The following is a 14340-nucleotide window of genomic DNA, read 5'->3' as shown; positions in this document are numbered from 1 at the left end:
TATTTTCGTAACTATATTTAAGGGATATTTCGCTGCGTTTGTATCAAAGTTTACCGATCTAAATATTAGAAAAAAAATTATGATATTGTTTAGTATTGAATCTAAAAAATATATACCTTCTATTTTTAGTATTGTAAAATATAAAGTAAGTTTCAAAATTAATAACAGAAAAAAAAAAGAGTCAATATTTTACTATGTAATAAATGAAAAGTGTTTTAAGAGTTCAAAAGGGAGATGAGTATGAGAATGAAGACTTAATAGATACAGTTGTTGTTTTTGTATTCAATTTAAATATATTTTAAATTTCTAAATTATAATGCTAAATTGAAATTAATTTTATTCAAAATTTTGACACATTTTTATCAATAAACTTTAATAAATAAATAAATATAATTTTGTAATCCAATTATATAAAAATTTATTTTAATGTCAAACACATTTTCAGATAAACATTAAAAGGAGAACATCTTAAACTGTATAAACAAGTTACATATCAGCATAAAAGGTATTTGACATATCAAAAATGGTAATCTAAATGACTTAAAAAGATTATATTTTTTTAAATTTTTAATTTAATAACAATCAAAATGTATCAAAATTTAAATTAAAATAACTCCAATTTTTTGTCAAAAAAGACTAAAAATATGTATAATTCAGTTTAATTTAAGAGACTCTCTAGACCTGTTATCACTTTTATTATAACTTGTTAAATAAAAACGTCAACCGATAATGTAACGTATACTCATGAATTAACTTATCATTAGAGACTTTGATAGCATAATTACATGTAATTTTCTTAAAATTATTTTCAATATTATAAAAATACATAGTTATTTTATAGAACAATTTGGTGACATGATAAGTACCAACCAATTTGGCTGTATATGGCTGTTACTTATTAACATTCTTACATCATACATGAGACGTAACATAGAATTTAAGTTTAAGCAAACAATTTCCGTCAAAATTTAGATGTTCTTCAAATTATTTTATTTATCATAATCAATCTAATTTTATATTTTCAATTAATTTATAAATATTAAATTAAATATATTTTTTATATTTATATTCACCTTAGTTTATAAAAAAGTTTAAATTTTTAATAAAACAATTTATATAAATAAATATACAAAAAATTGTAGATGCCGATTTATCAAACATTCTAAGTAATGCAACCTAATAAATTTTATTCAGTTTTACTAACATGAAATAGTAAAAATATATTCTAAAACATATTTATTGATATAAATATTCATATATTAATAATATATATCTCAATATCATCATAATTTGATTATATCATCAAATTCTTTAATATTATATATTCACAAAATATATGATATATTAAATAAGGTATGAAATTATTATTATTATGTTAATTAAGAATATATATATATATATATATATATATATATATAATAAATTATTAAATATGTTATAGTTATTATAATTTGTTAATAAATTATATAAACTGATTTAATCAAATAAATTATAATTAAAAATTACGAAAAGTTTATATGTTACCAGGTTTTTTATATATAAATTAGTAATAATTTTAATTTATTAAAGAAGTCACATTAAAATTATTAAATCTTAAAAAAGAAGTAACTGATATTATACAAAGAAATCATAATCCTCCTATATAAACACGCTTATTATTTTTATCCTTTTCTATTTATTCCTGTTGGCCGAGAAAATGAAAGAATTTCAGGTACTCTATAACTTCTATTTTTTATTTAAAAAAAAATTAAGAATAATTTTATCTTGTAAGAGTGTATTGTTTATTAATTTTTTATTTGTGATTCATGAACGATCAATTGGTATCAGAATTATTTGTATCAATCTTATTCTCGTCTTCCCCAATTTTAGAAGAAATCATATTATGAAATTTAGGGTGTCGTCGCTTAAGTGGTTATGGCTTGTTATGTTCATTGATTTAATGAATGCTCTGAACGAGTGGTATGAAATTTAGGATTTCTACTATTCAAATTTTACTTCTTTCTTTAATGTTGCACCCGTCTGTCTGCGTTCTCAAAACGCCAACCGTTATTTTTATTCAGACATTTGGTTTTAATATACTGACATGTATGGTTGGAAGTTTTATATCGACTAGAAATAAAATCAAATTATAATATATAAATAGGTGTAAATCTCACTTTATTCTTATGGATTAAATTAGATTTAAAATCTACTTCTTAGTATATATATATACGAATACTTATTCTATAGTTTGATTTTCCTAACTAAAAATTAATATTGTTTGTTTTTGTTAGTGTTACGGTTGAAGCTTAGAAGTTACTGCATGGAGAATCAGAATACGAAGGATAAAGTGTTTCAAAAGTTTACATGGACCATTACGAACTTTTCCTCGTCACACTCCAAGAAATTGTCCTCGGATATGTTTTCTCTCGATGGCTACAAATGGTGCTTGATTCAATTACTGTCTACTGTACATTTTCCTCTTTCTATTATTTCATCTGTTTTTCTCATTAAGTTTCGCAAAACTTTGTTTTAAGGAGGATTCATTTCTTTCCAAGAGGGAATCGTGTGGACTGTTTCTCAATTTATTTGGATGCTGATGTTGCTACTATGCCTCATGGATGGGAAAAATTTGCAAATTTCCAACTCATTCTCATTAATCAGCTCAAACCCAGAAGAAATATAATAAAAGGTATATTTCTCATTATCTCTCATATGTTGATATTTGGATATTATTTTCTTAGGCGAATGAATATATATATATATATATATATATATATATATATATATATATTTATTTATTTATTTATTTAATTATTTATTTATTTAAGAATTGTATGATTTTGTTTTAAACTCGATATACAACTCATTCTTGATGTATGAATTTGTCAGAAAGTAGCCACAGCTTCAATTCAAAGCAAGGTGTTTGGGGTTTCTCATTCATATCTATGTGTGGACTTTGGGATTCTAGTCACGGATTCATTGTAAATGATACTTGTATAATTGAAGTTCGTATATTGATTCATAAGTTGGAGGATGAGAAACAAGTTGATGAATCAGTGAGAGTGGATTTTAGGGGCATAGGAAAAGTAGAGAAAAAATTTATTCCTCTTTTGAAAGAAGTTTGTTCACGATATCCTTCACTTATTGATAACAAGAAAAGAAAAAGTCAAATATTCATTGAATCGGCTTTTACAGCTCTTGGGAGAGTTCTTTATTTTCTAAAGACTAAAAAGGTGAGAGACATGGACTATAACGCTTGCAATCATCTCCAAACTTTATGGGAGGAACTTGAGACTTTTGAATTTGATTTATTATGGTTGAAACCTCATGTTCAATCTGCATTAGGCATGACAACTTCTCTTGAGAAAGTTCTTGCGATAAAAAGGTTGGAAGAGAAAGTGACTATTTTGGAGGATAATATCTTTATTTTAGAGAAGAAAGAAAAGACTTTGAGAACAAAGAGGATTGAAGCAGAGCTAAATCTAGAAATAAACAGAAGAGCCTTGGTGAAAGCAAAAAAGAGTATTGAAAACTGTGATTTGAATGCTGAACTAGGATATGGAAAACCATGAATTGCATATCATAACTTTATTCTCTAGTATAATTATATTTATTTGTTTGTTTAATCTTCATTAAGCAGAAACAGGAGCATGAAATTGATATTTATAAGGGTTGGTTTTTGTGTTTATTTTATGATGCATCGTATATTTCTTTTGTTCATGAAATTAAACTGTTACTTTCCCACTAATCTCAGATAACATGAGTGATATGTTGTCAAAACTTCTATTAATTGTCTATATATAAAGACTTATTTTATTATGTTAATTGAATATGGTTTCATTACAAATTACGAAATATGTCGAAAATGATATTAGTAAATTGTAGCGTGAGAAGCAAAGTCATTAAGACAAAGGCACTTTCAATTCATAAATTCTAAACAAAATTTCTTTGTAGTAGGTTAACAAAAGAATAAACAAATTTAAAATAATTTTGCCTTTTAAGTCAATTTTTTGGAGAAGTTTAAAGTTCATGTTTAAAACCCAAATCTTATAATAATTATAGGAGTTTTCAAAACTTAAATATAATAATGAATTACACAGGGTTTGAAACGATGACTATTCATTTTAATATTTTGGTAAATCTATCTTTCTTATTTCAAAATTTTCAGTATGCCTTTTGCGTCACTTTTCTATTTTTTAGATTTAAAATTAATTTCTAAAGTGGAAAGTCATCCGGTTTATATTTTATATTTGTTTATTTAAGAATAAAATAGTTAACATGTCCCGACTTTTTTAATATCACGGTGCAAAAGTATTTATGAAAGATAACAATTTTTATTCAATTAAAAATGCTAAAGCTAAACATAACCATAAATGTTATTTAGAAATATCATAATATCACTTTTACATAAAAAATACCATATTATAATTTGGCCTTATCTCTAGTCGATGTAGGACTTCCAACCGGAATACTTTCAAATAATATAAAATAAATAATAAATCCCCGAACATAACATCCCAACTCTCGTCGACTACTCAGATTCGATCTTATTTGCAAACCATACTCAAATCCGATCTTATCTGCAAACCATCTACTCTCGTATCGTAGGTGGAAATCACAACCACAACTTTCAGGATGAGCAACCAGAATTATCTTATCATACAATATACAATTATATTAACCACAATAATAACCAAATCATAAACATATATCATCACAACATTACCATCACAATAACATCAACACTCAATGGTCTATTCTACACTACCACACCACCTAACCACCATAACAAATTCACTACGAGTCACACGACATCCTCTTCCTGTATCACACATCCAAATAGAATCTCTTTCCCGCATCACACGGCCGAAGAGAATTTCTTTCCCGCATCATACGACCGAAAGAGTCATCATTACCAGATCATCATCATCCACACTCCTATCCTCACTCTCACGTAATGTCCTATTAAATCCATGGTTCCTCCACAAGTCATTCCTCTCTTCTTTCCTTTCCACTAACTACACTTTCACGTCACCCATCATCATCATCATCATCACTCCAAATTTACCATGCATCCCAAAAGCCATACAAATTGCAACATATAATAAAGAATATCATACAATGGCAAACCATACACACAAGATAATTCTAGTCACTCCCCTTATCTGGTCTCGTATTCCAAAATCATCAAGAAAGCTTCACAACGTCACCGATGGTCCTCCCATTTTTTTATGCCCCGTTCTCAACTCTATTTTCTCTTAGAAAACTTCTTTTCTCTCCCTTATCTTTATAATTTTCGTTTTTTTCTCTTAGGGTAGCAAAATGACAACCAATTCTTCTCCTTTTTATCCTCTTCTATTCTATATCTATCCTTTTAATATCAATAAAATCTCTCACTTTATATCTAAAACCACTCAGATTTCCTCTCTTATTCTATCTTAACTACTTTTTAGAATATCATCAACCACCAAATCTTTTTAAAATCTACAATATTTAATAATGATTTTATCTAATAATAATATTTCTCTTAATCTTTAAACCCACCAAGATTATATCTCTTATTTTCATTTAACTAACTTTTAAAATAACAACAACTAAATATTTTAAAAGATTTACATAATATTATTTTATTAAATATCCAGATTATTTAATTTGCATACTTTTCCTTTCTATACCATCTCTTAATTAATTTCTACACCAATTAAATAAAGGTAAAAGACCTTTTTACCACTAGGCAAAAAAATATAAAAATAAAGAAATAACATAACAATTATGTTCTAACAAAAATATATAGTCAAGAACACTAATCTCCAAATAAAAACCCAAAGTCTCAAAACTACTTAATTTTTAAAACTCCTATTTTTCCTGGATCTTACATAACAGGTAGAAAAATATTTATGAATTGGTTTTCATTCATAAGATTTTATAAATGTTTAGCTATTATTTTTTTTTAATAATTTTTTAATTTAGTTTTATAAAAAAAATTTATCCTAATTCGTGTGTGGGTTAGGATCAAAATTTATTAAATGAGTTAATTTGACAAACAAATATAATATTCATTGGTGAAATGAGTATTATAAGATGTGTACATGTGGGTTGATAACAAGGTGGGATGACTATGGTTTTAACTATTTTATCTTTATTTTTTAAATAAAAAATTTATTTTATTTTTAGAATGAAATTTTTGTTTCATACTATTTTTTAATGAATATATCGTCTTATGTCATACATGTCTCTTTATTGTTCGAATATTATTTATATAATTTGTTTTCAAAAAATTAAAATCACAACAAAAATATATGATATCTGTTAAATATTAATATATATTCTCTTTTCAATAATGTCAAATATAAATTAAATTATAAAATTAGTGACAAATAAAAGTGAGTCTGTCTAATGAAAGCAATGATAGGTTGACATATATATATATATATATATATATATATATATATATATATATATATATATATATTTGACATAATTTTTATAATAAAAAAGAAAAGATAGTAAAAGTGTCAACGTATATTTTTTATTTAATAAATTAGAACTATTGTAAAGTTTAAAATGGAGATGATTATTAAAATGAAGATTAAATATATAAATACCCACTCGTCATTGTTCCATACTTAATTTAAAAAAAAAAAGTTACACATATCGATTCAGTTCAAAAACGGACGTTACATATCAATACAATTAGAAAAAGAATTGTATATACTCAATCCATCAAACATTCTAATAATAGAGTCTAACATGGTTCATTCCATTTTATTGACCTAAAGTAGTCATAAGATATTTTAAGATATATTTATTGATTGTAGATATTCATATATTAACAATATATGTGATTATAACATTATTATTATTATTATTATTATTATTATTATGATAAAATATTATTTTGATATTATTTGATATCATATTGATATTGTCTATTTTTATCACATAGGTCATGGGTTCAAATACCATATAAACATGTATGGTATTTCACTAAAAAAATATACTCTCTCATACACACTTTTTTTTACTTAATTTAAACTTTCCTACTAACTTAAGTCTTTTACAAATTGCACGGTATGGTATATAATCAATTATATCTGAATGAATATCTGATTAAAGATATTAATAAGTAGAAGATAAAATAATCAAAGGATAATCAAGAATATCTAATTAAAGATATTTAGTTACTAACTAAATTTTTAGATAAATTATTTATATTTTATTTTGTTTATATTTTATTGGATTTATGTCAGATTAAGGTTTATGACACAAATTATAAATAGAGAACTTGAATTACAAGCTAGGTAGTGATAACAAAATTACTAAATATACAATTGTAAGGTGAGACTAATCAAAACTTGAGCGTTAGAGTGCCTTTTGCACATCCTCTGTCAAGAAGAACAACACCACGTCATCGAGGTTAATCTCTCTACTTTTTCAAATCTCAAGAGCATACATCAGGATACTCAAATCCACTTAAATCTTAGACACTTGTTTGTTGAAGATATATATTCTGAATCGCAGTAAGAATAAATATGCGGCAAAAAGTTTGATTCTTCAAACAACTTGCAAAGAAAAAACATGATGAAAATTAAACTTCTGGAAAATTGTATTTGTAGTTTATTTTTTTTTTTCATGAATGACTATTATCTTGTTCCATCGTCTTATTTCTTTTCATTGATTAAAAAAATATGAGATTGTGAAATTATGTTTTCAATAAAATGACAAGTTGCTCTTATTATCATTTTATATTTGTTATAAAATTGAATATATCTTAATACACGACTATACTTATTTTAAAAAATAAAAATAGGTTAAAAAAAGTGATATTAATATTTCATCCAAGAAAATGAATAAACTTTTCTGAAAGACTACACTAAATAGACAAATTAAAATCTGTTACTTTTACATTATCCTGGTTTGGTCCAATTTCCATAATATTGGAAAACATAACTGAATAATGTAAAAACAACATCCAAAACTTTTCTCAATACGCAATCCAATAAACTGCGTCTACCAAGGCCGAAGTTCATAAAAGTAAAATTATTACTTCAATTTTCATACGTATAAATTTACATTACACAATAATGAAAAAACAACTTTCAAAATTTTTCTGAAAAGTTCTTCGCGAACTCTGATGTGTGTTTCTCATGGATACTGAATCATTTGATCTTCCTAACTGAAAATCAATATTATTGGTTTTTGTGAGAGCGACGGTTGAAGATCGAAAGTTACTGAAATGGAGAATCAGAATACGAAGGATAAGATGTTTCAGAAGTTTACATGGACCCTTACAAACTTCTCCATGTTAGGCTCCAAGGAATTATTCTCAGAGACGTTTTCTCTCGATGGCCACACATGGTGCTTGATTAAATTACTGCGTACTGTACATATTGCTCTTTCATACGATTTCATCCTTTTTTTTTTCTCATTAAGTTCGGTAACTTTGCTTTTAGGAGGATTTTTATGTTTCCAAAAGGGGATGATGGGGACTTTTTGTCAATTTATTTGGATGCTGGTGTTGATACTATGCCTCATAGATGGGAAAAAATTGCGAATTTCAAACTCATTGTGATTAATCAGCTCAATGACGAAAGAAATATAATAAAAGGTATATTTCAAACTTACCTCTCATGTTGATATTTGAATGTTATTTTCTTAGGTGAAAGAAACTGTTCTTCTAGCAATTTCATAATTTTACACGACTCTCATTTGTAAAATTTCCTCCACACCATTTACTTATAAAAAATACTATATATTTTATAGATGAATGGGGTATACGTATTTTGTTTGAAGTCTTTACCTAAACAAATAAAACTTTGTAATATTTTATCAATATATATTTACCTGAGGATCCAACTGACTTTTTATGTATGTATTTGTCAGAAAGTAGCCATACGTTCAATTCAGAAGATGATGACTGGGATTTCACTTCTGATATATCTTTAGATGAACTTTGTGACTCTAATCGCGGGTTCATTTTAAATGATACTTGTATAATTGAAGTTCATATAGTGATTGATATGTTAGAGCATGAGAAACAAGTTGATGTATCAGAGAGGAACATAGACAATATTAAGCTTGTTGAAAGCATTGAGAATCGTTCATCCGTGGAAATGATTTCAACCCAATCATTTGGTGAGGTGGTGGATTTTAGGAGTATAGGAAAAGTAGAAAAAGATTTTATTCCTCTATTGGAAGATGTTTGTTCAAGATATCCCTCACTTCTGAATAGCAAGAAGCGGAGAAGTCAAAAATTTATTGAATGGGCTTTAACAGCTTTGGGTAGAGTTCTTTATTTTTTGAACACTAAAAAGGTGAGAGACATGGACGATGATGCTTGCAATCATCTCCAAATTTTATGGGAAGAACTTGAGACAGTTGGATTTGATTTGTCATGGTTGAAACCTCATGTTCAATCTGCCTTAGGCATGAAATCTCGTATTGAGAGAGTTCTTGAAGTGAAAAGGTTGGAAGAGAAGGTGATTTCTTTAGAAGAGAAAACAAAGGCTCTGAGAACGGAGATGATTGAAGCAGAGTTAAATCTTGAAATAACAAGAAGAGAATTGGTGAAAGCAAAAGAAGACTTTGAAAACTGTGATTTGGATGCTAAACTGAGTTATGGAAAACCATCAATTATATATGTTAATGAGTAATAATGTTAAACTCGGTTATTGACAACCATGAGTTGCATATGATAACTTTATTCTCAAGTATAATTATATTGATTGAGTTTAATAGCTGCTACTATTACTATCTTCATTAAACAGAAATAGATTATGAAATTTATATTTAAGGGTTTATTTTTGTGTTTATTTTATTATGAATAGTATATTTCTTGTTTTGTTCATGAAATTGAACAGTTATTATCCCACTAATCTCAATTAACATGAGTGATATATATTCTGTCAAAACTTCTATTAATTGTCCATATATAAACACCTATTTTATTATGTTAATTGAATATCATTCCATTACAATTTATGAAATATATCGTAATTGATATTACTAAATTTTAGTGTCAGAAGCATAGTCATTAAGACAAAGGGCTCTTTGAATTCATAAATTCTAAGAAAAAAAATCTCAGAACTTTGTATTATCTTAATAAAAGAATAATTTTTTTTAAAATATTTTTAAATCAATTTGGAGAACTTAAGTTCAGATTTAGAACCCAAATCTTATAATAATTATAGCAGTTTTAAAAAATTAAATATAATAATAAATTACACACATGTTGAAACGATGATTATTCATTTCAACTACCTTTTTTTTATTTTAAATTTTCGGTATACCTTTTGAATCACCTTTATTTCTATTTTTGACTTAAAATAAATTTCTAAAGTGGAAAGTCATGCAGTACTTTTTGTTTATATTTTATATTTTATTTTATTGTATTTCGTTAAGTTGTAGTAGTATAAAATGTGGATTTGAAAATATGATTCTCATCTTGAAACGTTGAAGAAAAAGAGGAAATAAAAAAAAAATAGAGGAAGATTAATGATATTAAAGACATTGGTTGTAGTCGTTATTATAATTTAGTAAAACTAAATTAAAAGAAAAGATATTTTTTTGAAAGTGAATGTGTTGCATGATATTTGATTTTGATAATTTAGGACACATAATAATTGAAAATTACTGTAAAAAATGTTTGTTTTTTTTGGGAAAAATCTTCTCCAACTTTCTGATCATTCCGATTTTTAACAGGGAAGAAAAAATTATCATAATATAAAGAGAACATAGAGGTAGAAAAAACTAATTATAGAGATAGATCCGTTAGCGACATAATTATATTTATTGGTGTGCAAAGCAAATGCTTGTAGAGGTAGGTCAGTACGTTTTTCTTTTTGTTTTGAAGAATGAGTTTCTTTTTGTTTTGGAGAATGAATTTGAAAGAAAGTAAATGCATGGATTTAAAAGATAAAGATGAAAAAAATGGAATTTTTGGTTTTGATGGATAGAAATTTCAAAGTGAAGAAATTTGAGAATAGAATTTGTAAATAATTTGATAATGTAATGGATAAAAAATATATAGTAGATATAATTATTAGATTAATTTTGTGATTAAAATTTATATAAAATAAAATGTAATTATTATTATTGTAATAATAATTATTAATAATATTAATATTAATATTAATATTATTATTATTATTATTATGAATTGTAAAAATAATAATTATTAATTATCCACAAAGTTTAATAATAATAATAATAATAATAATAATAATAATAATAATTAAAAGCATATGTAAAATTAAAAAAGAAACGGAGATATTTATGTAAAAGTTATGATAAAAAATTTAAAAGTCCATGTACCTTTTCTCACTACAAAACAAATGAATTTTATTAGTGGTTTGTTTGTTTTGGTTATATTAAACCTGCTAATTTATAAGATTTAATTATCTTGAAGTAAATTGACCTATTCTTTGCTTTCTTCGACGATAAATTTCTATTCAGCTGAAATATTTTTCTTTGACTTTTCATATTTAGTCTCATTAATTTCTAATTACGGTTAAGTATGGATTTACTATAAAAAAAAATGCAGTGTGGCTCACTCGTACTTTACACCTAAAGCTAAGATTTCGACACATTCAACGAGGAGAGGTAATTAAGATGTCAAGATTAATTTAATTAAAAGTTTAAAATGGTTTAAAGCATTAGTGCTAAATACATATCCAAATACATCATAGATTATCCAAAATGTTAAAGTCATTAAGTACAAAATACATAATGAAGTACTTAAAGTTTAAAGTACATATCCAAAATAAAATATTTCCACAAAACTAGCAATCACTTCATGTATTTATTATCATTTATTAGCATTTGTATTTTATTATCACTGTGTTTCATATTTTTTTTTAAATAAGTGAAAACACAAGGTGATAATAGGCCTAGTATATCGATTAAGATAAGTTGATTTTTTGAGAGTTACTATCACACATTGGTGCTTGTACCTTTTCATTCTTTTTTTGTCCTTGAATAATATTTTAACAGATGTAAATATATGTTTAATTCTTAAATGAACGGTAACATCTGTGCACAAATATTGACATACGTTGATATCTATATTTAAGCTTTCTGTTTTTCTTCCTTTCATGCACAGGTACACATGGCAGATTTACTCCTCTTGACACTGACGGGTGTCTATATATGGCTTATGGAAGCATGTCACCAACCTTGATCGCCGTGAGAGTAAACGTTAGTTACCTCGAGATTGGTATGTTTCTATGCTCTCAAGTACCGCAAATTGGTATGTTTCTTCTCTCATTCCACTGTTGATTCAATGCTTTCACTTACGAACTAGATTTCATGTTTGAGCTCAACTTACTAATGAATTATGTGATTCTTTGTCATTGAAGAGTAAAATCATTGTTGAAGAGAAAATCGATGGAGAAACCGACTTTTCGTCTTTTGGAGCTTTCATAAATAACACCATTGATTTTGATTGTGATCAACTTTTCGATTTAAAGAGTATAAAAAATGTGTCTTTGTTTCGATATCTTGCTTAGGTTCTGGGTCAGAAAAAAATGTCATTTTTATTCTTTATTGTCGTTGCAACATTGAATATGATTGGAATCTTTGAATTTGGGTGTCCAGCAGCCCCATCAATTCAACTTAAAGATGTGCCTTCTGCCATTCAATCTCAGTGCTTATTGGTCTACAGTTCTCCCTCAACTTCACTTTTATCATTTTCTTCTTCTGGTTTTTGGACCAGTCTCACGATTCTTACTTCAACATGTAAGATATTTGAATGGAAACTATAGTTGTGCACATTCACAATTGTAGTGTACATAATGTTGCGACTTATGAATTGTTTTTGGTTGTTGAGAAAGTCTTTTTGTCTATTAGGTTTCAACCCATAGCCCATGAATTAAATAATAAATTTTGAGTGCACATGAATAAATTCTCCCCTTTAAACTACTCTACATATAGGAAATTTTTCTCACGAACTAATATATATGTTTTCCCCAAAACTAGTGTTTTCTTAAAGTATTTATTTTCACACGTCAGTATTTATCTTTTATTATTACATATGTTTTAAATATTTCTTTTAATTAAAGTTTCGAGTCCTTTAATTAAATATTTGTACTTTAATTTTTTTATAAATAACATGACTATTATCTTTTACCATAATCTTATTTCTTTTCATTGATTAAAAAATATGAGATTATGAAATTTTATAGTTAATATATAAGGTTACAGTATAATGATAATTGATTCTAATTGTTTACCTTAATTATTTTTGTTACAAAATTCTATCATAGGAAAAGTAGAGAAAGACTTTATTCCTCTATTGGAAGAAGTTTGTTCACAATATCCTTCTTTGATTGATAGCAAGAAAAAGAATAGTAAAAAATTTACTGAATGGGCTTTTACAGCACTTGGTAGAGTTCTTTATTTTCTCAAACATTAAAAAAGTGAAAGACATGGACAATGTTGCTTGCAATCATCTCCAAACTTTATTGGAGGAATTAGAGATATATGGATTTGATTTGTCATGGCTGAAACCTCATGTACAATCTGCATTGGATATGAAAACTTGTGTTGAGAAAGTTCTTACTATGAAAAGATTGGAGGAGAATGTTATTACTTTGGAGAATGATGTGGCTGTTTTAGAGAAAGAAATAAAGAATTTGACGACAAAGATGATTGAAGCAAAGGTAAATTTAGAAATAACAAGAAGAGACATGGTTCAAACAAAAGTAGGCTTTGAAGAATATGATTTGGATGCTCAACTCACATATGGTAAACAATAATTCATGATTAAGTTGTTTGCCCAATAATTTATTGTAGTGGACATGTTTTCTTTTTAAGTTTATCAACATTTAGATGTTCTTCTAATCATCGATATGATTTTTTATGTTGGACATGTTTGACCTGATTTGCTATGATAATTTTGTTATGGAGTATATTATATCTATTGTGTTGAATAGATGCTACTATGTGATTAATCTTCCTTAATAGAATCAATGTATTTGTATTTATTTAATAATGCATAGTATATTAACTTGAACTTTTACTATACATTAATAGTAGAGGTAGACCAAATTAATTATAGATAAAAGATCTGTTAGTGATATTGATAGCATTTCAGGCCCAAATGCATATAAAATCTCTTTCTTGTAGTGATTGAGTGTGTTTTAGTATGTTTCTTTTTTCAGGAAACAAACACTTATCATATTAAAGAGATGAAAAATAATATTTTAATACATATAATTTTTTTACATTCGTTTTATATTATTTTTCTTTTATTCTTTTAAATATAAAAGTATACTTTTTTTATAATCGTAATATGTATCAAATGAATATAAATATTTATTATTATTTTAAAATAATTGTTTAGAATTTTGTACAATTCAT

The 14340-nt window shown here is 25.9% G+C and overlaps 2 protein-coding genes across 2 annotated transcripts; both read left to right on the top strand.

The window, feature by feature from the left end:
* The first annotated feature begins 2927 nt into the window (after positions 1 to 2927).
* On the top strand, positions 2928 to 3554 carry LOC106770049. The gene has a single exon (XM_014655871.1). It carries the CDS (start codon positions 2928 to 2930, stop codon positions 3552 to 3554), a length of 627 nt encoding a protein of 208 aa, XP_014511357.1.
* Positions 3555 to 8218: 4664 nt separating this feature from the next.
* On the top strand, positions 8219 to 9635 carry LOC106770048 (MATH domain and coiled-coil domain-containing protein At3g58270-like). The gene is made up of 3 exons (XM_014655870.1): positions 8219 to 8340; positions 8436 to 8590; positions 8866 to 9635. Exons 1-3 carry the CDS (start codon positions 8219 to 8221, stop codon positions 9633 to 9635), a joined length of 1047 nt encoding a protein of 348 aa, XP_014511356.1.
* Positions 9636 to 14340: the final 4705 nt, after the last annotated feature.

Source organism: Vigna radiata, chromosome 8 (genome assembly GCF_000741045.1).
Source record: "Vigna radiata var. radiata cultivar VC1973A chromosome 8, Vradiata_ver6, whole genome shotgun sequence".
NCBI classification, from domain to species: domain Eukaryota; kingdom Viridiplantae; phylum Streptophyta; class Magnoliopsida; order Fabales; family Fabaceae; genus Vigna; species Vigna radiata.
Note: the sequence above shows the minus strand (reverse complement) of the source record. Positions and strands in the feature narration are given on the sequence as shown.